The 13937-nt window shown below is 42.0% G+C and overlaps 1 protein-coding gene across 3 annotated transcripts in view; it reads left to right on the top strand.

The window, feature by feature from the left end:
* Positions 1 to 8445, top strand: part of LOC127799538 (uncharacterized) — a 50078-nt gene extending 41633 nt beyond the window's left edge. For 2 of the 3 annotated variants that reach the window (XM_052333655.1, XM_052333656.1), the window contains exons 6-7: positions 6715 to 6911; positions 8037 to 8445. In XM_052333655.1, the coding sequence (XP_052189615.1) occupies positions 6715 to 6911; positions 8037 to 8190 (351 nt within the window). In that variant the 3' untranslated portion in view covers positions 8191 to 8445. Of the gene's footprint in view, positions 1 to 6714; positions 6912 to 8036 lie in introns of those variants that run through there. The other variant, XM_052333657.1, reaches the window with a different exon arrangement.
* The last annotated feature ends 5492 nt before the right edge of the window (positions 8446 to 13937 follow it).

The raw sequence follows: 13937 nt of genomic DNA, 5'->3' as shown, positions 1-13937 counted from the left end.
TGTCAAATATAGGATTTGACATTTTGGTATAGAGCAAGTTCCTAGCCGACAAACTTTAGAGCGATCAAACACGATGGCCGATGGTACTCGAATGAAATGGATGGAGTCACAGTTGCAACAACTGTCAACAACAGTGGCAGAAATATAGAATCGAGTGGGATCCATGGAGGAGAAGATCAGATTGGAAGTAGACCGAAAGCTGGAGGTAGTTGTGGAGAGATTACGTGGGGATATGCGTGATCACATACGAGAGGAAATGCGAGAGCAAGACAATTTGTTGTGCGATCAATTGCAGCAATTTATGCTTATGTTTTCCAGCTAAAATTAGTTAAGAATCTCGCCTAATTTCCCCCCTAGAGATAGGCTGGAACCAATCCTACTTAGAATTGGAACTAATAACTAGAATGTTGGATCATTACAATTTGAGGTGGATCCAGCTACGGTGGGAGAAAAAATGATGGAAAGGAGGTATGAGGCTCAATCTCTTCCACATCAATTCGGTTTTCTAGTACCGAAATTGGAATTACCTATATTCAAGGGACAAAAGTATCGATGGTGGATAAGGCGATGTGAGAAATTATTTAGCATTCGCTAAGTAGTTGAAAACTAGAGATTGGTCCTGGCATCGGCCTATCTCTATGATGTTGGTGATGTGTGGTTCTAGGGATGGTCCAAGGTTAGGGATACTCATAATTGAGATGATTTTACCAAGGGATTATGTGGAAGGTTTAGTGAACAAGGCATGATGGACATAGTGGAGGAATTTAATAGATTGAAACAGGAGGGAACAAGAATACCAATTGAAATTAGAAGAATTGAAATCCCTTATGTTGAGCCAGAATCCTTATATGACAGAGGAGTATTTGTATCAAGCTTTGTGGGGGGGATTGAGTGATGAGCTGAGATTGGTAGTAAAGATGTTGAAACCGACGATTATTCAGGAGGCGGCAGAGGGGGCCTCTTGCAAGAGCTAACAGTAGATGCACTAATGAAGAAACAAAGGGTACAGAATAATGGAGGGAATCAAGGGCTAATTCAATCTGGTGGGAAGATATAGGGGAGGGAATTCCTGAAGGCAGGAGTAGGAGTTCGATACCAAGTAGTCCCATCATCCACTCCAACCCTACAATCGAGGGACAAATTCATAGAGTAAAGGAGACAAGCAGGATTGTGTTTCAGATGTGGTGATAAGTACTCACTCGAGCATCATCAACGCAAGAAGCAATTACTTCTATTAAAAGGGGAAGAAGAGGAAGGCCTAGCAATAGTGGAAGAATTGTAGGAGGAAGACAATAGGGCAATATCCTTACATGCAATTGTCAACCTCTCTACCCCGCAAGTGGATGAGTTGAAGCAAATAGTATAACGACGAGTAGGGGTGTCGTACCCACGAGAACTAACTTTTGACGTCTACTCTAATTGATTTAACCTTAACCTAACACACACATTGGTATAGTTATTAACAATGATTTCAACTGTAATGAAAACTAATTTACTAATAAAAGATGCAATTAAAACAATTTCTTCGATTCAAAACTCACAAAGCTAAGGCATTAGGATTTGTGAATCCACCGTCGGCCTTTTATGATTCAATTTTTCATTACTCGGAACTTGCTATTTCTTATCTTAGGTTGAAAATCGATGATCCAATTACAACTAGAAGCCTCTCTCGATGGTCATTTGGTTTTATGTATATATATGAGATTAACTATCTCTAGTCAACCTTCGAACATATAAACATGCATTCAATCACAGTGATCATCACAAAATGATTTCACAAGGCATAACGGTATATCTACCTATTATAGGACCCTACGTTGTTTGTTACCATGTCGAATCTATATTGAATCTCTCGAAAGTAATACAAATCACAAATATGTTTCAATGGTGATTAGGCATCAAATTGGCATTATGAACATAACAAGCAATCAACCCGAATGAATAAGAAAATAACAAACTAAGTAACTTTAAATCAAACTATTAGAAGTCGAGGTTTCATCATTCACTCTAGCTATAAACACTTAGCAATGCATTCTTACAATCAAAAGAAAAAGAAAAGAGTCGGAATCCATAGTAAAGATTGAGAAAGAAAAAGAAAATACAACCCAAGAGTATAGTCTTCAAGTTGCCTTCTTTCACTCCTTCAATCTTCTGTTGGCTCCTCTTCCATAAAAAACTCTCTTCAAAACTCCAAGATGGAGCCTTTATGTAGCCATCCCTAGGGTTTTCAAGTCGTGCTCCATGAAAACTCTCGTTCCTCATTGAATTGGATGGAGACGGGCCGAAATTGCGCTTTGAATTGAAGTTCAGAACCCTACCGCGGTATGTTTGTTGCGGTAGACTCGTGAGCTCCAAAAGCAGTTCCTAAAGCAGTCTTACAACGGTATACATACTGCTGTAAGGTCGTGAGCTCCAGAAACTAACTCTTACAGCGGTTCTACAGCAAAATGCATACCGTTATAGGCCACTAGATTTCTTCCTTAGCCTATTTCTTCTTCGCTTTCTACTTTTTGCTCTTGTTCCACTTTCACTTTCTCCACCTAATTTCGAGTTGATAGCTGACCATGCCTTCAAGTTTTATTTCCACTCCTATCATGCACTGAAATCGTCCCTTTTTGTTCCATGTCCGTTTTGCATGTGATGCGTACCTATATTGATAATATTGAGCCCAAAATGAGTAGCAATCATGTTCATTGAATACTTAAATGCTAAGCTTGGACAACTAAATAAGAGTGCAAAATATACTGATCAACGATCAAGGGAATGGCCAGTAGTAAGATAATTAAGGTGGAGGGTAGAGTGCAGGATAGCACATTGATGGTTCTAATTGATAGTGAGAGCACCCACCGTTTCATTGATAAGGGAACGACTAAGAAGATGAAGTGCCAACTGGCGAGTACACAACCACTATCAGTAACCGTGGCTAATGGAAATAGGGTGGTGAGCAAATCTGCTTATTTGGGGTTCTGTTGGGAAATGTAGGGGGAGATTTTTTAAGCTGATTTGAGATTACTAAAATTCAAAGGTTGCCACATAGTATTGGGGGTAGTTGGATGAAGGGAGTGAGTTCGATCAGTTTTGATTTTAATAAGATGGAAGTATTCCTTGAAAAGGAAGGAAGGAGGGTGGTTCTCTAGGCAAACATGGAGACTGGAACTTGCAAATTGATTAAAGGAAAGAGGCTACAACAGTTGTTCAGTAAGAAAATTTCTCAAGTGGCACAATTATTCTCAATTGAAACAAGGGAAGAACTTGAGAACTATGGGGAATTAATTGTCTCTCCATTACAATATATCATAGAAAGCTATAGAAGGGTTAGATTTTTTGATTTTTTTTTTTTTTTTCTTGTAAGTGTGAGATTCATAGAATACAAACCAAAGCTGAAACGGCTACAAACCAAGGCCAAGGCATACTCCGGACCGAACAAAAACCAGGGGTATGAACATAACAACGATCACCCTCTGGGCTAAAAGATGAAAAAATAAACTAAAAATAAGAAAAACATAAGAAGAAGCAAAATAAAAGACAATATGTACAGAAAATAAATAAAAGCCTAGAAGTGATCGAAAGCAACAATCCATCTCAGAAGAACAAGCTTGCTGTACTGATCACAAGCATGAAAATTACAAACAAAGCGAGCCCCAACTGGAGAGGCAACATTGAACACAAGGCACCGAAGAGACTAGCGTTGAACAAGATCACAAAAGCCAGCCTCCAACAACAAGCAAGCAACAACTCAATGGTGAGGGAGAACCTGGTCCCTCAAAAGATGCCAAACATAACAAAGAGCATAACTATGAATAAATGGTCTGAGTCGAAGGGTCATCAAACAGGTCCACGCAGCGCACTAAATCTGATGAGCCAACTAAGAGGCAGAACTCTCCTGATCACAGAAGCACCTGTTATTGTGCTCCCTCTAGATGAAATACACTAAAGCATGAAGCACCAATTTGTTCGCCACCTGACATAGACCCTTGGCACTCCATCTCGCAGCAGCCCAAAGCACTCCGGAATCCCATCGACGCCAAGGCCAATTGAATTTCTTTGATTTGTGGAAGAATGTCATCACCTCTCTGGAATAAGGGCACTCGAAAAAAAGGTGGCTATGTCTCTCCACATTCATCCTACAAAGGAAACATCTATTCGAAAAAGACAAAAAAAAGGTTAATACAGTCAAGTGTAGAAAGATGCTCCTGAATCGCTAACCACAAAATAAAAGAATGAGTTGGAATATGTTCCGACGACCACACGAGCCTATGCCAATGAACCCGGGGACTGGAAGTCCTTAAGTGCAGCCCTAATCGAAAAAACATTGTTCACAGCTGGGAGCCAAAAATTCTCGTCTCGGCGCTGAACGTGGGGAAGGCTAGGAAGGTGATTCCTAATAAGATCGTAAGCCAGACAGGGGAAAAGGTCAAGCCAATTCCAAGAGCCATTCTCAATAAAATCAGAGACCTTGACCAAGGTATGGATGCCTAATTGCCGAGGCAATTGGTGAGAGAAACGATCAATAAGCACACCCAAAGGGTGCCATTGATCATGCCAAAGGAACACATCACGACCATCCCCAATTTTCCACCCCACTCTAGATCGCACAACTCCCCTGAGGGAGAGCAGCTTCCTTCAGTACCATGGACAAGTGTATGGCACTTTAAGGAGCCAGAAGCATGCCCCCTTAACTCTATAGGTATGCATCCACTTCACATAGAATGACTCCCCATTGCCAGAGAGCAAGCGCCAAATAAGCTTGGCGACAAGAGCTTGATTCCAGACATAGAGAGGCTTGAGACCTAGACCCCTGTCACTGTCCTAGACAATGGTGACAATGAGCTACCCTGGGCTCGGTGATTTGGAGGGGAAATAATAGTAAGAATTGGGCAGGAAGGTAGAAAGAACAGAGGAAGAGAGAGAGAGAGAGATGGAGAGAAATAGAATAGTTTGTATACAATCTTTTTCATGCCTTCTTCCGTGGAATGGGAGAAGTACATATAGGTGCTTGGTGTGGGAGTGTATGTAGCAGATCCTTCCCTTCCCAGCAGTTACAACAGAATGTTTTGTCTTTTCCTAAGGCCTTAAACGTGGCCTTCTACAGCTAACAAAATCTGTTAGCTAGAATATAATGCAATAAGAAAATACAGCAGAGCATAATGGAACAAACAGAAATAAGATTGAAATTAAATGTAAAAGTAGCCATAGCCGTGACAACCCCCTTGCACCTTGGGGCAATAGATCTTCCGCCAAGCCACTTTTGCTCTATGGGGGTCAACATCATCACCACTCCATAAAAAATTACGAATTGATTGCTCAATCTCATGGACCACCCGTTTCAGCAAAATAAACACAGAGGCCCAGTACACATAAATAGTAGAAAGAATAGACTGAGCTAACTGAAGGCGGCCCCCGAAGGAGAGCAACCTACTCTGCCAAGAGCAAATCTTATTCTTAACCTTATCAATGATAGGTCGGCAATCCTCATAAGATAACTTGGTGGAAAGAACAGGCATCCCCAAGTATCGCATAGGCAACACACCTCTCTGGAAACCCGCAATAGTCAAAATATTCTCCCTTAAGGACTCATCTCTACAAGGGATGAAGCAACTGCTTATTAAGGCATTGGCCTTGAGGCCAGACAAATAAGAGAATCTCTCTAAGCAAGATTTCAAGATACCCACTGAAGCAGGATCGCCACGGGAGAACAAAACGAGATCGTTTGCAAACATGAGCATCACCAGCCGAGTTTGCTCACATTTCCAGTGAAACTGAAAATCTGGACACCTTTTCTGATGGCTAACAATGCCATGCAAGATCTGCATCTCACAAGGACGAAGAGATAAGGAGATAGAGGGTCCCCTTGCTTAAGGCCCCGACCACCAAGGAAGAATCCGTTTAACTACCCATTGATTTTAATGGAATAACGAGGAGTAGTGACACACTCGCGGATCCAGCTACAAAACTACGGGGGGAAATTCATAAGATGAAGGACAGTCAAGAGAAAGTCCCACTCCATAGTGTCATAAGCTTTAGCTTACAAAGGTTACTTTCGATGATAAGTGCCATTACCCAATTGTCCTACCCTATCTCCAATAATGTGCTTGTCATGAAGTCAAATAAAAAGAAGTCATGGTGTCAATTTCTGAATCTTGGATATTACACCTAAAATGTGGTAATTAGATAATGTCCTTCCCAGATCAGGAGGAATACTCCCCAGAAATTTCTCCACCTTACTATACTATTGAATGGGTGAAACTTTTTTTTTTAGATAAGTTATTTTTTTCAGCTTGGGGTACTTCAAAATGAGTTATATATTTGCAGGGCCGATCTCTGGTAAATGGAAGCTTGAAAACTTGTGTTTATCTGTGTCTTGGTGTGTTTGTCCGGAATGGGGTTTTTATATGGGATGTGTGGCACCCCATCCCTGCTTTCTTTGTAGTATATGATGCAATACCTCTTTGTACATGTTGAAGTCCCTGATGGTTCTTTGTTTGTCTAATAATGTTTGGGTCATTGTCTGTCTATCGATTTCTGATAATTGAAACTTAAGTTTTTTCTATCTCTAATTTTTCTTCCTCTTTATATTTTCTTTTACGAATATTGAGGTTGTGTCTGTTGATTGATGTTCATTGGAACTCATCTTTTTCTAGTTTATGTTCTCTTTTTTTCTATCCCTGATGGTTCTTTGTTTGATATTTATGTTCTCTCTTTTTCTTGGATCAGGTTGCTCTTCCTTACCCAGAGCCTCTTATTCACTTTGCACTAGTTTGTGGAAATAGATCAGGGCCTTCTCTTCGTTGCTATTCACCCGGAAACATTGATAAAGAATTAATGGAGGCAGCTCGTAATTTCTTAAGAAATGGAGGACTTATTGTTGATCTGAATGCAAAGACTGCTTCAGCTAGTAAGATACTAAAATGGTAGGTTGTTTTAATGGAAACCCCCATTCTGAATAGAGTCATGCTATTGGTACATCATTTATATACATCTTGAGCTACACAATCATACAAATAACAAAAATACCCCTCGCATCTCACTGCGCCTCACCACCTTTAGTGAGGGATATTTTAAACATTTTAACATCATTGTTAAAATGATGTACCAATAGCATTTTTCTTCTAAATATTTAACTGTTTCTTTTCTTGAAGAGACCTTATCATGGAGTAGAATTGAGTGTCATGTCTTTTTTGTCTCTGTCATGAGATCACATACAAACTTGCAATATTTATGCAAACTTATCCATGCACACACACACACACACACAAGTTTCCTTGCACACACACACACACACACAAGTTTCCTTGGATGCACCCAATGTAGGACAAAGGGGCTTGACTGGATGAGTGGCTCCTCAACGCCTTTCCCTTACATTTGAGAATTTTATCTTGTCTCCAACAAAACTGAGAGAGAGTTTACCCTGGCCCCTTAACAAAATTTCCGTCTCCAGAAACGCATATTAGGGTAGAAATCATTTTGGCCGCTCCTATGAGGAAACTCTGTAAGCTTTTTGACCAATTTAGACTTTGGCATGCACCTGGTTGCATCACGTGGTTGATTATTTTAAACTCTAGACAACTGTTTGGAACTTTGGCTCTATGATGTGTCTGGGATGAATTGGAGATTGCTCAAGTAATTATGATGATAATTTTTGCATGAAGTCAAGAACACTGAAGACTGAACATACGATGTAGTGGTTATACTGCTTCTTATCGTAGGAAGAAAAAGAAAATGAATGTCATCTTTTATACACTTAAGGTAGCGTTTGTTAAAATAAGTAAGATAAGCTTGTATCAAGATAACTTATTTATAAGGTCCAAGATAATTTATTCGAAAGGGGACGTAAGATAAATTTATCTAGAAAGTCCAAGATAAGAAGTCACATAATTTCTTTGCAAATAAATTTAATAAATGCAATGGAAATCATTTTTATCTGGGATGTTTTTCATATTTCACTTTTATTAACAAATACTATCTTAGCAAACATTGTTCCCCATTATGGGTTTTAACTTCTATTATCTAACACTGTCTTGATCATGAATGCTCAGGTACAGTACAGATTTCGGGAAGAACGAGGTAGAGGTAATAAAGCATGCAGCAAACTACTTGGAACCAGCAGAATCTGAAGCGCTGCTAGAGTTGCTTGACACCACCCAGTTGAAAGTTGTATATCAGCCATATGATTGGGGTCTGAACTATTAGCTAGTGTTGGCAACAACTCAACTCTCCTATCTTACTTAGCATATATAAACCGTTGTACATCATCTTTTAGCTTTACACAAACACACACGTGAACAAATTGTGATGTTGATTGTACAAAATTAGCATTTTTAGAGCCCATTTGAGTTTCGAATGAATTAAATCATAGGCGCCGGATTTTAGCTTGGTACTGCTACTGTGCTTCTTGTAGTTTGGTTTTGCTTAATACTAAAGGAAAGCTTATATGGTTTCACAACATGCCAAGTTTTTCCACTCTTTCTATTTGCTGCTGTATGCTGCTCGTTTGTTCATTTACACTTTTGATGATGTCAAAAAAGGGCACCATGATTGTATCTATTGTTGGAAAACGTAATGAGAAATTGAGTTAGCTGGATTTTCAGACCTGTAAGATAGCGGTTATAGGACTATTTAGAGTGTTCTTGAAGGGCATGCTTATATTTAAGTTAGTAATGAATCAAAAGGGTTAAATCGATAAGGAATAAAATTAAATATGAAAATGAAAGTGATAGAGATATTGAGTTTCTTGTCCCTATTTCATGAGTGGAGTGGCTTTCCTTTTGTACGTTCAACCATTACTTGCAAGAATTATGAAGTCCTTATCCCGCTTGATTGGTAGTGAGCGAAGCGGTTGAGAGTGAGTGCAATCCATTTGAGAAACATTCTCTTTTGTTGACTGTGCTACCGATTTAGTTAGTGACTAAATTGTGAGATGGCCATTGAACGAGTTTTATCGTAACGTGAATGTTCGTTCTAGTTGGTGACTGGATTGGATTGAGAAAACGGCCAATAACGCAACTACAGTCGTTCAACTATTCATCTTTTAGTTGGTGGTCTGAGTTATTGGAGCAAGGCTAATAATTAATATTTTCAATAAAATAAAAATTGGAAAAAAGAAAAAGATATTTTATTTGTGCGTGTGTTTGTGTATGTTTCCAGAACATGGAAGATTTTGGGTTTTAAATTATAAGGTTTATTATTGTCTTTAGATAAATGTTTTTTTATTTAATTAATATTAATATTATTTCAAATGATATGTACTCTTACATTTAAGAGAATTACATCAAATGTGGAGATGAGAAACTTGATTGTCCTGTTGAACAAGCTAATATTTGAGTTTTCATTTTGAGAGTAATTTTTAGTAAACCTTTATGAATTGAGCAGAGTAGTACGGTGTTCAAGAGTCAAGAAGTGCTTTACTTTGGTTTTATTAACAATTGGCTTTGGTTGTAGACAAGCTTTAATCTGGCTGGTTCAAATTTCTCCAATCTATATAAAAAAAATTATTGAACGAAAAACGGGGACGCATGGGTCTAAATTTCACCAATCTATCCATAAGATTTGTTGTTATTCTATTATTTCTGTAGAAACTTCAAGGTTTGAATGGTTAGTCACTTCATGTGTAAAATAGAGATTGTTAAAAATTCAAGGTTTGTATATTTATGATTTGTCCTGAGTGGTTAGGTATTATATCACATGATTTAAATCGATCATAGTAAATAAGAACCAACTTGCTACTCGTTATTTGGTATTGATTTAAAAATAGCAATTACAATTGACTTCAATTTGATTGTTGAAAGAATATGAACATGAGAAACTTGACTGTCATGCTTGAGCAAGTATATTTGAGTTTTCATTTTGAGAGAAATTTTTAATAAACCTCTATGAATGAGCGAGTAGTATGATGTTTAAGAGTTAAGAGATGCTTTAGTTTGGTTTGATTAACATTTAGAGCCAGTTACAAACAATCTTTAATTTGGTTGGTCTAAATTTCTCCAATATACATAAAAAATTATTGAAAGTGTAAGAAAAATATATATATAAGAGAGGGATGAATGGGGAGTTTCAAAAACTTTTTAGAATTAAAGACCTTTTATATAAGAAAAATTGTTTGTTTTTTTACAACATATGAAAGATAATTATAAGAGAGTTTATTGAATATCTTTAGAATATCCCTAATATACTTAGATTGATTGATAAATATTTCACCTTTTAATTGCTTTATTTGTAATCTTAGAAAATAATTTAACTTTCCTACCATGCTCATTTCAAACTCAGCTTGCATTATAGTTGTCGACGTTCAATTTCGACCGATCGTGATTCGTTTTGGGCCGCGGTGAGTCAATCCAAAAATACCCAGAAGAAAGGAAAACCCCCCCCCCCAAAATTCCAAGCGTGTACACCAGAATCTTTACGTGGTTCGGCCAGAACGATGCCTAGTCCACGACCGCCGTCTGATTATTCTCTCAGAGTGCCGGTATCTGATTATTCCTCCTGTCCTTGCCTCTCATGGTCTCTTTGACTCTCATTTATACTGAGGGGCTTTTACAATTTAGATAATATATAAAAATACAGTGATTGTATAATGGTGGACAAACAGTTCTTATTGCCTTCACAAGACTGGGAGTGGGATCCTCATTACGAGGGGCATGGGCTGTTACAGATAAAGTGATCGGACCCTACCTCTGACTTCTCAGCAGCTTTGCCACTCATACGAGCTGGAGGTTTTAGGCCAGCGACCTGGATGGGCCAGCGATCTGGAGGATATTTCAGGAGCTCGTTAGTCGATTGCTTGGAGCTCGTTGGGGGATTACCGGGAGCTTGCCATATGCTCGCTTTACGAGTTTTGGATCTTTGGTGGAGGCTGGACTTTCCTTGACAAGGTCGTCCGGGCCTTCTTGGCCTTGGGTGATTGGGCCGGTCTATCGGACCGAGTCTGGCCCATGCGGGGTGATGCAGGAAATGCATATAACATAAGCCCCCCAGTTCGCGACGCGATCTTCGCGCTGGGAACTAACGCGTGCCAGCTGTTCTTCCATCCCTCCGACTTCTGCCCAATCACTTTAAGTCTCGTCGTTCCACGCAGCACGTTTTGTCGGCAGCGCATTTAATGCGCGCCCCCTCCCCATTTTTGCGCATGATTACGCCCGTGGGAACCACAAGCTGTTGTGCGGCCGCTGGATGCGGAGCATGTGATAAGTCGTCATTTGATCCGACGGTTGGGATGGATCAGACCGTCAGTATAAATAGTGGGGAGTGTCCACCCGCTTCTTCTTTCACGCTATTTTGAAACTCCCTCAAACCTTTGCCTCCCTGCTTTCTCTTTCCTCTCTCGAGGCCTCCATTATCGCCGTGCTTTCAGACGTCTGCCATTCTCGTCCGGTGCTTGGTACGAGTCTCCATTCAGACGTCAGGCGCAGCTTTTAGGTAAGTTTGTTGTGACTTTCTTTTTCTTCTTATGAGGCCGCCCACCGTTGGTTAGCCGTCGGTGGTTTTTCTGGCTTCATCAATCGATGTCGTTCTCATTTTTGGAGAAACGGCACGATTTAGTTTGGCGTTTGCTGGGCCTTTGGGCCCAATGACCTCAGGATTAGCTTTTCATGGAACACCGGGCGTGCGGCTGCAGCCCCTCCGCCCTAGGCGGTACCCCTTTGCGAAGCGCTCGGCCTGGAAGACCTAGGGGATGTTTTAGGGTTTTTTTCTAGATTCTTGAGGCCTGGTTCGCGACTTGCGACCTGACTGTTCTCTCTTTTCCTTTGTAGATGTCCGACCAACACCGTGGAAATTCAGGTCAAAAGCGCTGCAATTATATCGTAGGAGAAAACGACACTTCGAACTCTGAAGATTGTCTCATTATGGAGGGCCAAAATCTTGAGGGTGCGAGCTCGGGGTGCAGGGAGGTTGGCGTCCCGACCTCTCCGGAAACCGAGCTGAAGGTTCAAGATCAGATTGCTGGTGGGAGTGCTGATCTTGCGGTCTTCAAGAGATTCCCATCCAAGGCCAAGCCTCACGAGGTGATGACTTGTGCTCAGGAGTTTCGTCTCCCCAGGACCTGCCAAATATACATCCCTACTTCGAGCTCCCATGCAGCCTACCCGCCAGCCAATTTCGTAGCTATTAGCCCCCAACACCTCGAGTCCGGTTTTAGGTTCCCAGTAGCCCCATACCTTATTGCCCTTTTGAACGACGTCAAGCTCGCCCCCTTTCAACTAACACCGAATTCGTATGCCCAACTCACTTCTTTGGCCGTCTTATTCCTTATAAATAAGCTTCCTCTCCCTTCGCCAAAACTGATAAGATTTTTATTTTCTTTCAAAAATGCCAAGGATGGGCTGTATTACCTGGCGGCTCGTCCTTCCCCGTACAAGGCCGCCTTTCCTCAGGGTAAAGCAAAGGGGAAGTCCAACGTGGGTGATTACAAGTCCAGTTGGTTCTTCGTGTCTTGCCCTTCCCTTTCTCTACTTAGGAATTGTAGCTTCGCACTGACCCCTAGTAAGAGAATATGAGCTCTCATAAATCTTTCCTTTGTTTCGAGAGTGCTTGTTTTAACTTGCTCACGCTTTGATGCAGATTTTGGGGGGAAGAAACCGATTTTATCGGCCGAGGAGACTGATATCCTTGGCAAACTCGTGGCTGCGAAGTCGAGTTCGGAAATTCTTGAACTTTCGGACGAGCTACTTCGTGAATACGAGCTCGCCCCTCCTCTTGGCACCGAGACTATCGAGGGAGATCATTTCAGGGACTTGGGTACGGAGATTCTCCCTTCCGGCTTGCAAGTCGCCGAACTGAACAGTCCAAGAGGGGAAGCCGACCGAGACGATAACATGGTTGATCTCGAGCTCCTCCAACCCAAGCGTCCTAGGGCGAGGTCGAGCACTACGTCCTCCACGACCCCGAGCTATAGCTCGCGGGATGGCAGGTCAGAGCAGCCGCAACCGCAATCACGCCCTCAGCAGTAGCAAACCCAACAGCCACGGGGGGGGGGGGGGGCAGCAGGAGCAGCGGCAAAGAACTCTGCCTCGTCACCCCCAACAGCCAAAGCAAGCTCATCTGCAGCTGGGGCATCGGCCCCCTGCCTCCAGAGACTATGGTTCGAGTGGAGCCCGTGGGAAGGAGGTCGCAGTGGAGGTTCGAGACGCTCCTGCCGCCAGCTCAAAACGAAGATCGGACCAACTGCAACAAGGGGAGGATATCAGGGCCAAACGGGTCAGGGTCCGTGAGAAGGAGCTGGCCCTGGAGGCCCTGCCAGGAGGGGTCTTTGTTGGTCCTCTCCTGGATTCCGTGCCCGACTTCCTGGGTCCGAACTCGAAGCCCCTCGATGACCTGAAGTTAAAGGGAATCCCCCTTTGTGATTTTGTGGCCCGTCACAGCTTGGTGGTAAGTGGGAATTCTTCGTACCTTGGTTTCTTAGTCTACTTTTTAATGAGCTAACATTTCTTCTTTTGCAGACTTCTCTTGCTGCCGTGAAGCTCCGAGCTCAGTACAAAGATTTTGAGGAGCAGCTTCAGTCGGTGAACATGTCCCGTCAGGCCGAAATAGCGAAGCTTGAGGACGAGAAGGACGCCCAAAAGGCCGAAATAACGAAGCTCTCGGGCGAGAAGAAAGATCTCCAGGTCGAGCTCCTTGCCACTCAAAAGGAGGTGGAGGGTTGCTTGATGCGTCTGAGGATGGAGGTCTAGAAGAATAAAGATCTCGACGAGGAGCTTCGCAGGTCGAAGAACATGTGGGAGCAAGCCAACTCCAGGGCTCACCGGCGAGCTGAATAGAGCGAAGGCGGAGTTGCGCAGGGCTGATGAGCGACTCAAATCAACCGAGGTGGAGCTTAGGGCGGCAAAGGAGGAGCGGATACGGGCGGATGATCGTGCTGTCCAATGCGAGGAGCTTACCAAGAGGACCATTGACGACATAAGGGCGGAGGTCAGAGAGCGGATGGACGCTGCGCGTAGGGAGAC

The sequence above is a fragment of the Diospyros lotus genome, chromosome 4 (genome assembly GCF_014633365.1).
Source record: "Diospyros lotus cultivar Yz01 chromosome 4, ASM1463336v1, whole genome shotgun sequence".
In the NCBI taxonomy this organism is placed as follows: domain Eukaryota; kingdom Viridiplantae; phylum Streptophyta; class Magnoliopsida; order Ericales; family Ebenaceae; genus Diospyros; species Diospyros lotus.
Note: the sequence above shows the minus strand (reverse complement) of the source record. Positions and strands in the feature narration are given on the sequence as shown.